Genomic DNA, 16,227 nt, shown 5'->3' on the forward strand with positions numbered 1-16,227 from the left:
TGCGGAACACATTTCAAACATCTCTTCCTGATTCCATTCGTTGGCCATTCTTGATAAATAAAAATAACTCCATATTTGTCACTTCTAAAACTCCCATCTGTCGAATGAATGAACTAGTGTCTGAGCGCCGAATGCCTAGCATTATCTCTGTTGCACTCAAATTTTAAGAATATCTTCCTTAGTAAATGAGGTCGCGTAATTTTAAGTTTTATAATTTTACTCAATTTGCAAAGTATCACAGAAATGTGTCCAAAAAAAATTTCATAATTTTTTTTAATTTGCAAGAGGTTATTACCTATATACGAGGTTCAAAAATAAAATAAAATTAAAGAAAAGAATAAAAAAGTTTCATATATTAACACGTTCACGCCGGGAAAAGTGAAAATACTGGAACGGGAAAAGAGAAAATACTGGTAGAAGAACTATTTCAATATTAGATAATATTCGGGAGGAGTTAATCTATTCTCAACAACAACAATTTGCTGTAAGGAAATTAATCACGGTGAAGAAGCAATTCAATATAAAAATTGCATCCGTTAAAAACAATTGGTAGTTATGGATTTCTATTATTCCCGGAAAAAAAAACGAAAAAATGAAATTTAATGTTACCAGTTTTTACTCCGATGCGCTGCCAAGATGAGAAAATCTAGCGTGACCCACCGGTGGGTCACCCCAGCGTGAACGTGTTAAGTGAATTTGGTATGCTGTCAAGATGTAAAAGAAATTAAACAGATTTGTTATATATATATATATATATATATATATATATATATATATATATATATATATATATATATATATATATATATATATATATATATATATATATATATATATATATATATATATATAAAAGGTTAAACGGTTCCAAATCAATCACTCTTCATTCATTCTATGCCGAAAAGTATTGAAAATTCGTTATTAAAATATAGCGCAATACTATAAAATTGCCATAATTAATTTTGAGTTAACTTCAAAAGTATGACTTCTATTAGAAAATGCATTTAACCACTGTTTGCCTCAATTTGCGACGTATTTAAAAGTGGGTAACAGTGAAGAGAAAATATAGTTATTTGTATCTGCTTCAAAAAAAAATCAATTCAAAGAATAAAACTAGGTATAATACATTGGGAATATTTTCATAATGCTCAAGTTGAAGCTAAAGTTACATCTTTTTTGGCTTCCTTAGAAAAACCTTGCTAAGAATTTCTTGCTGCAAATAAACTTGATCGATCATCTTATTCAAAGTGCTGAACTAAATTTAATAGAGAAATAAGTAATTTCTAGGTTTATACATCAATACAATTTCAAGATGCTTTATATATCGTATCAAAATTGCATCACTATAAATACTTTATTTTAACTGTCGAGAAACTGATTGGGCATAAAATTTTTACTATTTCAAATAGCATTAAGTCATTAAAAAATCAAATAGGTCACAATCTCGAAGAAAAATCATTCAAAAAATGAATTCCAACTGAACTTTTTTAAATGAAGTCAGTTATCCTTTTTTGACATTTTTTGGTAAAAAGTTAAAAATTTCATTGAGTAGGTTTTCTATAGGCTGCTGCATACATTGAAGTACGAAAACTAAGGAAAACGTTATGTACACTGTACAAAAAATGATGAATCACCCTGAATAACTTTTGATCAAATGTTCGAATCTTCACGCTCTAAGACTCAATCTTAATGATTCGTAGGGTGTGACCTCAAATACGCTAATTAGTTAGTGTAGATGATATTTTAAGTTGAATCAAACCCAAAAACGTACTTTTTTTGAATAAATATACTTTTTTTCGAAGTATTTTGATCCTCAAAATATAGGGGGTAGCTGCAATTTAGATAAAATGGTCTCAATAGTTTAGTCAGAAGAATGGTCCAAAGTTTGAACTCCTTCATATTAATAAAAATAGGATTATTTTATTTTAAAATTCGATTTATCACGATTTATTTGTTCCATTTAGCTAAAATTTTGCATTGCAAAATTACATACTTTTAAAATGATACAAAAATTGTATATCTAACAATTTAAAATTTGCTCGACTGTTATTAAATAAAATAATAAATATCTACTGAAACTTGTTCTTTTGCGTGAAATAATCTTTGGTTAATCGAATTTTATAATTGTGTGCAAAAAATTTTTCAATTCGCTTAAAAAGCTCTCGTGGTTTGGCGAAATACGCGAAAAATAAAATTATTATTAAGGGATCCAAGCGATGGACAGCTCTCCTGACCAAAATGAAACCATATTATCCAGAATGCGGCTACCTTCTATATTTTGAGGGTCAAACAGTCAAATCCTTTTAAAACAAGGTACGATTTTGAGGCTCAGAGGAAGTACATTTTTGCGTTTAATCTCGTAATTTAAATATCGTCTGCACTAATTAATTAGCATATTTGAGGTTACCTCCTCGAGCCATTAAGATTGAGTCCTAGAACGTACAGATCTGATCAAAACTTATTCACAATTGTCCGCTTTTTTCGCTTATTTATTTATTCATTTTATTTATTTATTTCTTATTTATTTATTTTGGGCATTGTACGGTAGGTGACCAATGCACAATAAAATGGCTTAAAACAATAAAAACCTTCAAAATCCAGTTTTTTAATTGGATAAATCTTTCAGACGATTTCTCAGAATAAACAAACTTAATTCATCTTAGTGCAGCAAGTAAACTGTATTCTTTTTTTTCTTTTTTTTACATATATTATGTATATAAAATTCTGTTATCGAATTGTATAGTCAGAGATTGCAGAATTTCTACATGTGCCGGATTTGATTAATTGATCATTTCGTTCATTTGCCGATGATCTAGAATTAGAACAGTCAGTCCCTAATGATGGCACGCACGTCTTGATGAGAGGGATATGCCCTTTCCCTGATAATTTTAAGCCAGGCCAACATCTATGGTTCTAGGAAATAAAAAGTAATAAAAACTTAATGAGTGGCAATACCGCATAAGAAGCTTGTCATTCATTTTTTACTTAGTGCTGCCATCTATTAAAAGTATTATAAGCACAGATATAACTACAAGGAAACAAATTGAAAATAACCACCAAAAAGAGGTAATAAAATATTTTAAAACATTATATTTAGCCGAAAAACGTAATAGAATAATAAAAGTAAATATATTTTAATAAGTTAATTGTAATTACTCTGGTGGAATCAATAATTTTAAGAAATTACGAAGATATCGGATTCATATGGTAGTACATATATATCGGATATTTATATGGTAACGTATAAATTATTAAATTAAAAATTACAAAAAAAATCAAGTATTAATTTATTAATTATTCACGTCCAAAAGAATTAAACCCAAAACGAAATTCGATTAAAACTAAAGCGAATAAATTATAAATTTTAAAGTTTATTTTGCCATATATTTTGAGAAAAATTTTCAAATTTAACAAATTAAAATGATCAATCACTTACAATTAATATAACAAGTATTTTCATAAGCAAATAATATTTTTTTCTTCTTGTGATTAAGTATCGGAAAATTTAAAAACTAGATGATCTTCTTTTTTTCGGAATATAAAATGCTCTTTGTTTTATTTTTCTTGCGCCAATCATAGATGTCAGCACTATATATTTTTTAAAATTTCAAAAACTTACAGTTTCATCATCAAGAACTATTTTTTCCAACAAGTTGTGGTAGGTTTTTGTTGCACATTAAAATGGTTTATTTTTTTGTTTATTTATTTCAAATCACTAAATTAAAAATAACTTAATCATTTTAGCATATTTTATTAAAAAAAAAAGAATGTTAGAATGTCATTCAAAAATAAACTATTAAACTATACTTCTTTGTCTTCATCTTTACATATTTATTTTAAACACATTTCAAAATAGTTTATGGCATAGCAAACCTCGTTAACGTCAACTCGAAGGGGGACAGAAAATTTGTTCACTTTAAAAGTAGTTCACGTTACCAGTTCAGTTCAGAATCGTACACTGCACCGACATTTTCTATTATCTATAACTGCTATCTATTTCGTTTTCTAATCTTAAATTTCTATTATAGATAAGTAAATTAATATATATTTCACTTCAATAAATTTTATAATTTTGCGCTTTATATTAAATTAATAAATCTCATTCCTCTCATAAATACAACCAATTACTTTAAAAAATAAAATAATGTTATAAGGAGGAAAAAAATATTACAGTTAAGACGAAATTCAAAAAGTAGACTTATATTCAGAGATCTATTTTTTTTATTTTTTTTTATAAATTCTGTAGTAAGCAAATAAAAAATAATTAATAGAAGTAAACTGATTAGAGAGGATTACTAAAATATTTCATAATAGCTTGCTGATAGATCTCTTATTTGCACATACTTTCCAAAAGTCTTCTAACTTATCAACCATATCCTAAGAAAGATTCAAATTTTTATTTTGCATTACAAAATGATTGATTGCCTCGTAAACATCCATCAGAAGAAAGGAAAGTTTTCGCTTTAGTGAAATTTAAGAAAAATGTCAGGTTCACACCATAGAGTTGTTCCCCAGTAGTTCACCCAGTATTTCAACTCTATGGTTCACACGATTTTGTCTGTCAGAATGCAGTCAGCGCTATCAATTTCTTAGAACCACCAATGAGAGTGTGGGAGAAATCACTATCCTTATCGAACGAAGGATGGGTGGTCATTTCTCGGTAAAACACGCTTCACACATTCACACTCAAAAAGCATTTCTTTGAGGTGAAAAAAAAAAAACTCTATTCACATTAGCGTACAAAAGGGAGTTGTTTCCTGTAATTTTGTAATTATCAACACTATAGTGCACGTCCGTACTTTCAAGTATGAGCTAGAAAGGCTTAAGCTTTTATATATATACAGTCGAACCTCGCTAACTCGAATCTCGATTTCACGAATTTTTCGATATCTCGAAGAAAAAAATAATTTCCTTCAAATTTCCTATACACTCAATGTTAAAAAAAACTTCACGAATTTTTTTTTCTAATCCCTCGATAACTTGAATTTTTTTTTCTCCATAAATAGTGCAGATTTTTTTTTCTAAAATTAAAAAAATATTCCAAAAAAAAAATACGCAATTTTAAGAATGACTGACAAGGCATGGAATGATGTGTCTTCCTCTACGATAATGAATGGCTTCAAAAAGTCTGGATTCATTAAAGAGCACAAAAGTAGTCAAACAATCAATATCGTTAATTCTGCTGAAAACTACACCGAAAATGATTGAAGCAGATTGACCGGACTCATGAAGCTTGATGACACGGAATTTCATGAGTTTGTAAACGTAGATGATGCAGTAACAGTGTGTGGTCAGTGGGATGACAATGATACCATCGCTCAAACGAAAACTTCTTGTGAACTATCAGAAGAAGAGGATGGGGAAATCGAAGATTTACCGCCCAATGTTACTAACAAACAAGCACTTTCTGCAGTGGACACTGTAAGGAGATTTATTGAGAGGCAGCCGAATATGTCAGAGGAGGCATTGAAAGGTATAGTCCACTTAGAAATTGTTATGGACAAACTTTCTTACACATCTCTAAAGCAAACAACACGTGAAACTTTTTTTTTAATTGAAAGTGTAAAAAGTGTTTTTAGAATAAATATGGAGTAGTAAATAAGGTATGTAAAGAGCATTTTTCTTTATTCTACCATCGATAACATGCGATTTTCGATAATTCGAATTTTTTCTCCTCTCCCTTCAAGTTCGAGATATCGAGGTTTGAATGTATATATATATATATATATATATATAGGTTTGTGGAGCAAGTGAGGAAAGAAAAAGACAATAGTTTTTAATAATTAAACTTGAACATTTAATAAAAAGAAAAATGAAATAAGTTTAACATCGATATCATGAACGGTGAGAGTTGTCTACAAGCAGCTTTGCAAGGACGATGAATGAATGCTAAATAAGATTATTCAATAGAAAAGAGTTAAGCTCATTTAATATTCGGGAGTTTTCCCGTCTGGACATTGCGTCTCCAGGGGTTCTGGGACTTTCCCTTCTGGCATGGCTGTTTTTTGTCTTGTAATATATGTATACGCTATTTTTTTTTTCTTTTTTTTTTTTTGAAATTTTGAAAGCGTGCTATCTCTTTTTACGTAATGCGAACTCATGGGCTATAACCCATTCGCAATAACAATCGAAGTCCTCACAACCAAACAAGAGTCACTAAGCAGTTCATTTGAGATTATCATTTTTGTTGTTTCTTTTTTTATTTAATTTAGTTGAAAATAACTAGTGCCTATTAAAAATAGCCACTCTTAATTAATAATTTAATAAATTTTGATAATTATAAGGCAGAGATGTTTGTTCGATTTACACTTGCCTGAAATTCCTTACAGGAATCATTTTTTAAGATACCAAACTATTGCCCTGTATACATTTGATTGATATTCCTTTAAGTGTTTTTTAAGGTTAAGTGCTATTGCCTGTTATACTTTTCCCCTTTATTCCCTACATTGATGATTTTTAAGTCCCGATATTTTCTAAATTGAAGTTTTTTCAAAATGTTAAAGTTAAATTTGTGTGTCATAAAAAATTTGATTTATTGAATAACGGAAATGATATTTTTTTCGTTTGATTATCAACTTTGTAACATTAAAAAAAGAAACAGAGGAAAAGAATAATACAGTCCTTCTTTCTCTGTGATTTAAATTTCTTTAGCAATAATATTGATTTAGGTAGTTCAACTAATACAATCCTGATTTATTAAAATTGATAGTTAAATGGTCAACAATATTCAAGGTAATAGAACGAATAAAAAATTCATGAAAATGCGCTTAAGTTTACAATAACTATACAGAAAATTGGAATTTCAAAACAAAATTCACGGTAATAATACCAAAATAAAAATGGCTTTTTCAGAAAGCCAAATTTGAACTCAATTGTTGCATTTCAAACAGATTCAGATCGAACAAACATAGTGTTTTTTTCCCCTACAAGTTGAACAGATAATATTTCTGGCCCTAATTGTTGAATTACAGTTTTTTTTTCTTTCATTCTGTCGTACTTCCTGTACATTTTAAGTTCTATATTTTTTTTTTTGCAGCGTCACCCTTTACGATTTTTTAATATATTAAAAAAAAAAAATTTAATAATAAAATTTGATAATAAAATTTATAAAAAAATATAATGATAAAATTTCAATTATTTATTATGATCATTATTATGTAACAATTTTTCAATTTAAAAAAATAAAACTTTCTTAAAAATTTATATTTGTGTTAAAGATTCTTAAATATTTTTCATTTGTTAACAATGTCAAAAAAAAACCCTTTTTTTATTATTTTATTCATTTTTAAATTTTTATACGATTTTTAGTGTTTTAACAGGAGAAATGAATGAGTTTAAAACATGTTTCTGTTGAAACGAAATTTTTCCTTCAACGAATCAATAAAAAAAAATCTACAATTTTTTGAAATATTTATGTAATTGAAGAAAAATGTATGCGATTATTTGCATTTAAAATAAAATTAATTATACTTAAAAAAAATTAAACTTAGGGACGCAGGATGTGTGACACAATGAGAAGTTATTAACTAGAAGTAATTTTACTTGATAACAATATTATACTATAATAGGGAAGTAATTAAAAATAAATTTATAACTTAACAATAACCTTATATCAGATAGCACTCCATTTTAAACTTAGTTGAGACTCTTACATTTTAAAAATTTATTAACGAACGAAGTGGAAGAAGCAGGTAAATGACGTTTTCAGATGCATTTATTAATCTGGGAAACTAGTATAAAAAGTTGTTGTATCAATATAGGTATGTTTATTGAAACAAAATTATTTCTGTTTTTACTTCAAATTTAGTTGAGACTCCTACATTTTAAAAATTTATTAACAAACGAAGTGGAAGAAGCAGGTAAATGACGTTTTCAGATGTATTTATTAATCTGGGAAACTGGTATAAAAAGTTGCTGTATCAATATAGGTATGTTTATTGAAACAAAATTATTTCTGTTTTTACTTCAAATTTAGTTGAGACTCCTACATTTTAAAAATTTATTAACGAACGAAGTGGAAGAAGCAGGTAAATGACGTTTTCAGATGTATTTATTAATCTGGGAAACTAGTATAAAAAGTTGTTGTATCAATATAGGTATGTTTATTGAAACAAAATTATTTCTGTTTTTACTTCAAATTTAGTTGAGACTCCTACATTTTAAAAATTTATTAACAAACGAAGTGGAAGAAGCAGGTAAATGACGTTTTCAGATGTATTTATTAATCTGGGAAACTGGTATAAAAAGTTGCTGTATCAATATAGGTATGTTTATTGAAACAAAATTATTTCTGTTTTTACTTCAAATTTAGTTGAGACTCCTACATTTTAAAAATTTATTAACGAACGAAGTGGAAGAAGCAGGTAAATGACGTTTTCAGATGTATTTATTAATCTGGGAAACTAATATAAAAAGTTGTTGTATCAATATAGGTATGTTTATTGAAACAAAATTATTTCTGTTTTTACTTCAAATTTAGTTGAAACTCCTACATTTTAAAAATTTATTAACAAACGAAGTGGAAGAAGCAGGTGAATGACGTTTTCAGATGTATTTATTAATCTGGGAAACTAGTATAAAAAGTTGTTGTATCAATATAGGTATGTTTATTGAAACAAAATTATTTCTGTTTTTACTTCAAATTTAGTTGAAACTCCTACATTTTAAAAATTTATTAACAAACGAAGTGGAAGAAGCAGGTGAATGACGTTTTCAGATGTATTTATTAATCTGGGAAACTGGTATAAAAAGTTGCTGTATCAATATAGGTATGTTTATTGAAACAAAATTATTTCTGTTTTTACTTCAAATTTAGTTGAGACTCCTACATTTTAAAAATTTATTAACAAACGAAGTGGAAGAAGCAGGTAAATGACGTTTTCAGATGTATTTATTAATCTGGGAAACTGGTATAAAAAGTTGCTGTATCAATATAGGTATGTTTATTGAAACAAAATTATTTCTGTTTTTACTTCAAATTTAGTTGAGACTCCTACATTTTAAAAATTTATTAACGAACGAAGTGGAAGAAGCAGGTAAATGACGTTTTCAGATGTATTTATTAATCTGGGAAACTAATATAAAAAGTTGTTGTATCAATATAGGTATGTTTATTGAAACAAAATTATTTCTGTTTTTACTTCAAATTTAGTTGAAACTCCTACATTTTAAAAATTTATTAACAAACGAAGTGGAAGAAGCAGGTAAATGACGTTTTCAGATGTATTTATTAATCTGGGAAACTGGTATAAAAAGTTGCTGTATCAATATAGGTATGTTTATTGAAACAAAATTATTTCTGTTTTTACTTCAAATTTAGTTGAGACTCCTACATTTTAAAAATTTATTAACGAACGAAGTGGAAGAAGCAGGTAAATGACGTTTTCAGATGTATTTATTAATCTGGGAAACTAATATAAAAAGTTGTTGTATCAATATAGGTATGTTTATTGAAACAAAATTATTTCTGTTTTTACTTCAAATTTAGTTGAAACTCCTACATTTTAAAAATTTATTAACAAACGAAGTGGAAGAAGCAGGTGAATGACGTTTTCAGATGTATTTATTAATCTGGGAAACTAGTATAAAAAGTTGTTGTATCAATATAGGTATGTTTATTGAAACAAAATTATTTCTGTTTTTACTTCAAATTTAGTTGAGACTCCTACATTTTAAAAATTTATTAACAAACGAAGTGGAAGAAGCAGGTAAATGACGTTTTCAGATGTATTTATTAATCTGGGAAACTAGTATAAAAAGTTGTTGTATCAATATAGGTATGTTTATTGAAACAAAATTATTTCTGTTTTTACTTCAAATTTAGTTGAAACTCCTACATTTTAAAAATTTATTAACGAACGAAGTGGAAGAAGCAGGTAAATGACGTTTTCAGATGTATTTATTAATCTGGGAAACTAGTATAAAAAGTTGTTGTATCAATATAGGTATGTTTATTGAAACAAAATTATTTCTGTTTTTACTTCAAATTTAGTTGAAACTCCTACATTTTAAAAATTTATTAACGAACGAAGTGGAAGAAGCAGGTAAATGACGTTTTCAGATGTATTTATTAATCTGGGAAACTAATATAAAAAGTTGTTGTATCAATATAGGTATGTTTATTGAAACAAAATTATTTCTGTTTTTACTTCAAATTTAGTTGAAACTCCTACATTTTAAAAATTTATTAACAAACGAAGTGGAAGAAGCAGGTAAATGACGTTTTCAGATGTATTTATTAATCTGGGAAACTAGTATAAAAAGTTGTTGTATCAATATAGGTATGTTTATTGAAACAAAATTATTTCTGTTTTTACTTCAAATTTAGTTGAGACTCCTACATTTTAAAAATTTATTAACAAACGAAGTGGAAGAAGCAGGTAAATGACGTTTTCAGATGTATTTATTAATCTGGGAAACTAGTATAAAAAGTTGTTGTATCAATATAGGTATGTTTATTGAAACAAAATTATTTCTGTTTTTACTTCAAATTTAGTTGAAACTCCTACATTTTAAAAATTTATTAACGAACGAAGTGGAAGAAGCAGGTAAATGACGTTTTCAGATGTATTTATTAATCTGGGAAACTAGTATAAAAAGTTGTTGTATCAATATAGGTATGTTTATTGAAACAAAATTATTTCTGTTTTTACTTCAAATTTAGTTGAAACTCCTACATTTTAAAAATTTATTAACGAACGAAGTGGAAGAAGCAGGTAAATGACGTTTTCAGATGTATTTATTAATCTGGGAAACTAGTATAAAAAGTTGTTGTATCAATATAGGTATGTTTATTGAAACAAAATTATTTCTGTTTTTACTTCAAATTTAGTTGAAACTCCTACATTTTAAAAATTTATTAACAAACGAAGTGGAAGAAGCAGGTAAATGACGTTTTCAGATGTATTTATTAATCTGGGAAACTAGTATAAAAAGTTGTTGTATCAATATAGGTATGTTTATTGAAACAAAATTATTTCTGTTTTTACTTCAAATTTAGTTGAAACTCCTACATTTTAAAAATTTATTAACGAACGAAGTGGAAGAAGCAGGTAAATGACGTTTTCAGATGTATTTATTAATCTGGGAAACTAATATAAAAAGTTGTTGTATCAATATAGGTATGTTTATTGAAACAAAATTATTTCTGTTTTTACTTCAAATTTAGTTGAAACTCCTACATTTTAAAAATTTATTAACAAACGAAGTGGAAGAAGCAGGTAAATGACGTTTTCAGATGTATTTATTAATCTGGGAAACTAGTATAAAAAGTTGTTGTATCAATATAGGTATGTTTATTGAAACAAAATTATTTCTGTTTTTACTTCAAATTTAGTTGAGACTCCTACATTTTAAAAATTTATTAACAAACGAAGTGGAAGAAGCAGGTAAATGACGTTTTCAGATGTATTTATTAATCTGGGAAACTAGTATAAAAAGTTGTTGTATCAATATAGGTATGTTTATTGAAACAAAATTATTTCTGTTTTTACTTCAAATTTAGTTGAAACTCCTACATTTTAAAAATTTATTAACGAACGAAGTGGAAGAAGCAGGTAAATGACGTTTTCAGATGTATTTATTAATCTGGGAAACTAGTATAAAAAGTTGTTGTATCAATATAGGTATGTTTATTGAAACAAAATTATTTCTGTTTTTACTTCAAATTTAGTTGAAACTCCTACATTTTAAAAATTTATTAACGAACGAAGTGGAAGAAGCAGGTAAATGACGTTTTCAGATGTATTTATTAATCTGGGAAACTAGTATTAAAAGTTGTTGTATCAATATAGGTATGATTATTGAAACAAAATTATTTTTGTTTTTACTTCAAATTTAGTTGAAACTCCTACATTTAAAAAATTTATTAACGAACGAAGTGGAAGAAGCAGGTAAATGACGTTTTCAGATGTATTTATTAATCTGGGAAACTAGTATAAAAAGTTGTTGTATCAATATAGGTATGTTTATAGAAACAAAATTATTTCTGTTTTTACTTCAAATTTAGTTGAAACTCCTACATTTTAAAAATTTATTAACGAACGAAGTGGAAGAAGCAGGTAAATGACGTTTTCAGATGTATTTATTAATCTGGGAAACTAGTATAAAAAGTTGTTGTATCAATATAGGTATGTTTATTGAAACAAAATTATTTCTGTTTTTACTTCAAATTTAGTTGAGACTCCTACATCTTAAAAATTTATTAACGAACGAAGTGGAAGAAGCAGGTAAATGACGTTTTCAGATGTATTTATTAATCTGGGAAACTAATATAAAAAGTTGTTGTATCAATATAGGTATGTTTATTGAAACAAAATTATTTCTGTTTTTACTTCAAATTTAGTTGAGACTCCTGCATTTTAAAAATTTATTAACGAACGAAGTGGAAGAAGCAGGTAAATGACGTTTTCAGATGTATTTATTAATCTGGGAAACTAATATAAAAAGTTGTTGTATCAATATAGGTATGTTTATTGAAACAAGATTATTTCTGTTTTTACTTCAAATTTAGTTGAAACTCCTACATTTTAAAAATTTATTAACAAACGAATTGGAAGAAGCAGGTAAATGACGTTTTCAGATGTATTTATTAATCTGGGAAACTAGTATAAAAAGTTGTTGTATCAATATAGGTATGTTTATTGAAACAAAATTATTTCTGTTTTTACTTCAAATTTAGTTGAGACTCCTACATTTTAAAAATTTATTAACAAACGAAGTGGAAGAAGCAGGTAAATGACGTTTTCAGATGTATTTATTAATCTGGGAAACTAGTATAAAAAGTTGTTGTATCAATATAGGTATGTTTATTGAAACAAAATTATTTCTGTTTTTACTTCAAATTTAGTTGAAACTCCTACATTTTAAAAATTTATTAACGAACGAAGTGGAAGAAGCAGGTAAATGACGTTTTCAGATGTATTTATTAATCTGGGAAACTAGTATAAAAAGTTGTTGTATCAATATAGGTATGTTTATTGAAACAAAATTATTTCTGTTTTTACTTCAAATTTAGTTGAAACTCCTACATTTTAAAAATTTATTAACGAACGAAGTGGAAGAAGCAGGTAAATGACGTTTTCAGATGTATTTATTAATCTGGGAAACTAGTATTAAAAGTTGTTGTATCAATATAGGTATGATTATTGAAACAAAATTATTTTTGTTTTTACTTCAAATTTAGTTGAAACTCCTACATTTAAAAAATTTATTAACGAACGAAGTGGAAGAAGCAGGTAAATGACGTTTTCAGATGTATTTATTAATCTGGGAAACTAGTATAAAAAGTTGTTGTATCAATATAGGTATGTTTATTGAAACAAAATTATTTCTGTTTTTACTTCAAATTTAGTTGAAACTCCTACATTTTAAAAATTTATTAACGAACGAAGTGGAAGAAGCAGGTAAATGACGTTTTCAGATGTATTTATTAATCTGGGAAACTAGTATAAAAAGTTGTTGTATCAATATAGGTATGTTTATTGAAACAAAATTATTTCTGTTTTTACTTCAAATTTAGTTGAGACTCCTACATTTTAAAAATTTATTAACGAACGAAGTGGAAGAAGCAGGTAAATGACGTTTTCAGATGTATTTATTAATCTGGGAAACTAATATAAAAAGTTGTTGTATCAATATAGGTATGTTTATTGAAACAAAATTATTTCTGTTTTTACTTCAAATTTAGTTGAGACTCCTGCATTTTAAAAATTTATTAACGAACGAAGTGGAAGAAGCAGGTAAATGACGTTTTCAGATGTATTTATTAATCTGGGAAACTAATATAAAAAGTTGTTGTATCAATATAGGTATGTTTATTGAAATAAAATTATTTCTGTTTTTACTTCAAATTTAATATAACTTATCCAGATTTTTCCTCTTTTTTATACTTGCATGATCTTTAGTTCAAATCAGGTAATGGTAAATGAAATAAAGCAAATGATTAATAATCTCACCTTCTAAAATATCTCTAATAAAATGTTTCGAATACTGCTTTTTTTTTTCCTTCTTATCTTGATCTCGGAGTTGAACATTAATAGCTGTAAACTCAAAAATTTGGGCGACTGTACAATGACGGTTATAAAATAAAATAGCTACGATTAGGGCGGTAGTAGCTCAAGAGATCGAGCACTCGCCTTCCAATGAGAAGACCCGGGCCTCACTTTAGTGTCGTAGCTGATTAAATTTCTTTTTCTCTATAATTATTCATAGGTTGAAATACTCGTTTCTTTTAAAGGAAACTTGGTTGCCTTATATATCCCTAACTACCTCGGTTTGCGGGATACCTATCAAATGGGCCACTCCCGTTATTTTAAGAATAAGCTCGATACATACGTTTCTATTCTATTTTTCGAATTATAAAGCATCATAAAACGAATTGAGGCGAATTTTGTTCCTTTTCTCTTTCCGACATAGATACATTTTGATAATAAAGCCTGATTATTTTTTAAAAAATTATGATTTCACCTACCAGCGAACCACATTTTATTTCATTGCTGTCATACTTAGAATATAACTTTAAATAGACTGGCAGTTGGGTGTCAGAAATTGATAATTATAAAAGAAGATATTTTATATGTTATTATTTCATTTTAAAATATATAGTGGTACACAATTGTTTCCAATAAATAATTTTTTCCTTAAGAATTGTAATGCTTTTACCACCTTTACTCATACACATTTTATTTCTTTGAGCATTTTGCCAGCAGATGCATACCTTCTAAATGCTACGGGGTTTTTGCTGTTTCGGGAAATAAATGTTCTTTCAGCATACTGCAGAAACTAAGAATTATGCGATAGTTGCTTACTCAATAGGTTTAATAAAACAATAGTTAGTTAAATTAGTAGTTAATTAAATTTGCTTATAGTAAAAGTAATGTATTACCTTTTTAATAAATAAGAATTAAAATAATTCTTCCAACAACTATATGTTATTAATTTGAACTGCAATAATAAAGGACAGGTGGAGCAGCGGTATATGTCACGACTCACTTTTATTTCCATTTATGTTCTACATCGTACTGTCCATACCTCATCGAATCAATTTCAAGAGGCCTGTAGAGTCGTCTAACGGGACCGTAGAGTCGTAAATATATCCTACTAACACAAGCATTGATAATAAAATAGTAAGTCATGGTGGTGTCCTAAATATATCTGTTACGGCCAAAGTCCGAAGTCCTGCCATTTTGCACTTTGGCCATACCTCTCGGCCACAGTACGATGTAATTGAAACGATCAGTGAATATTCTACTTCGGCCGGCCATTTCGCAAAGTGGCCACGATGTTCCGACCAAAACGCGATGTGCTCATTCAAGAATGCCCGGTTGGCGGCGCATCTGCAATTCCGGTGGATAGTTAATTTAATTTGCGGAAGTTAGTTGTAATATTGCCCCTTTTGTTTTCTTTTTAAATTTAAAAATATAAATCCTCTAATTTAAAAATATAAAAAATATATGAGTTTTTAAATTGAAATTTAAAAAATTTAATTTTTTACTTTGACTCAAATGGCCCCATCCCACCACAGTTAGCTATTAATTTTTAAAAAATGAAATTGTGGTTATACAGAGTCAATAATACGTGCCAATGATTTTTTCTTCCAACTTTGGCTGATCCTCCCATGCCACTTCGCAATCTGGCCGGCCAATTCCCGAAATCAAGAAAAGATCGGACATTGGACAGCCAATTTACAACGTTCTTAGCCATTTCGCGATTTGGTCGGCCAATTCGCGAAGTGGCCAAATTCGGGCTTTCGCCGTAACATAATAGTAAAATAGCACAAGCATTAATAGTAAAATAGTAAGTTTTGAGTGTCCTAAAAATATTCAGGTAACACAAACATTAATAGTAAAACAGTAAGTTTCAGTGTCCTAAAAATATTCTAACACAGCATTTAAAAAAAAATAGTAAGTCATGGTGTCCTAAATATGTCCAACACAAGCATTAATAGTGAAATAGTAAGTTTGAGTGTCCTAGAAATATTCAAGTAACACATACATTAATAGTAAAACAATAAGTTATAGTGTCCTAAAAATGTTCACCTAACACAGTATTTAAAGAAAAATAGTAAGTCCATAAATATATCCAACACAAGCATTAATAGTAAAATAGTAAATTTGAGTGTCCTAAAAATATTCAGGTAACGCAAACATTAATAGTAAAACAGTAATTTATAAAGTCTTAAAAAATATTCTGCAAACACAAGCATTAATAGTAAAACAGTAAGTAATA

At 27.7% G+C, this 16,227-nt stretch overlaps 1 protein-coding gene across 1 annotated transcript in view; it reads right to left on the reverse strand.

The window, feature by feature from the left end:
• LOC147810807 (protein FAM200C-like) overlaps nucleotides 1-15,702 on the reverse strand; it is a 31,264-nt gene extending 15,562 nt beyond the window's left edge. The window contains exon 1 of the mRNA XM_087162093.1: nucleotides 15,601-15,702. Coding sequence (XP_087018219.1) covers nucleotides 15,601-15,702 — 102 coding nt within the window. The remainder of the gene's footprint in view (nucleotides 1-15,600) is intronic.
• Nucleotides 15,703-16,227: the final 525 nt, after the last annotated feature.

The sequence above is a fragment of the Parasteatoda tepidariorum genome, chromosome 4, assembly GCF_982258835.1.
Source record: "Parasteatoda tepidariorum strain Cologne lab strain chromosome 4, Ptep-v5.0, whole genome shotgun sequence".
In the NCBI taxonomy this organism is placed as follows: domain Eukaryota; kingdom Metazoa; phylum Arthropoda; class Arachnida; order Araneae; family Theridiidae; genus Parasteatoda; species Parasteatoda tepidariorum.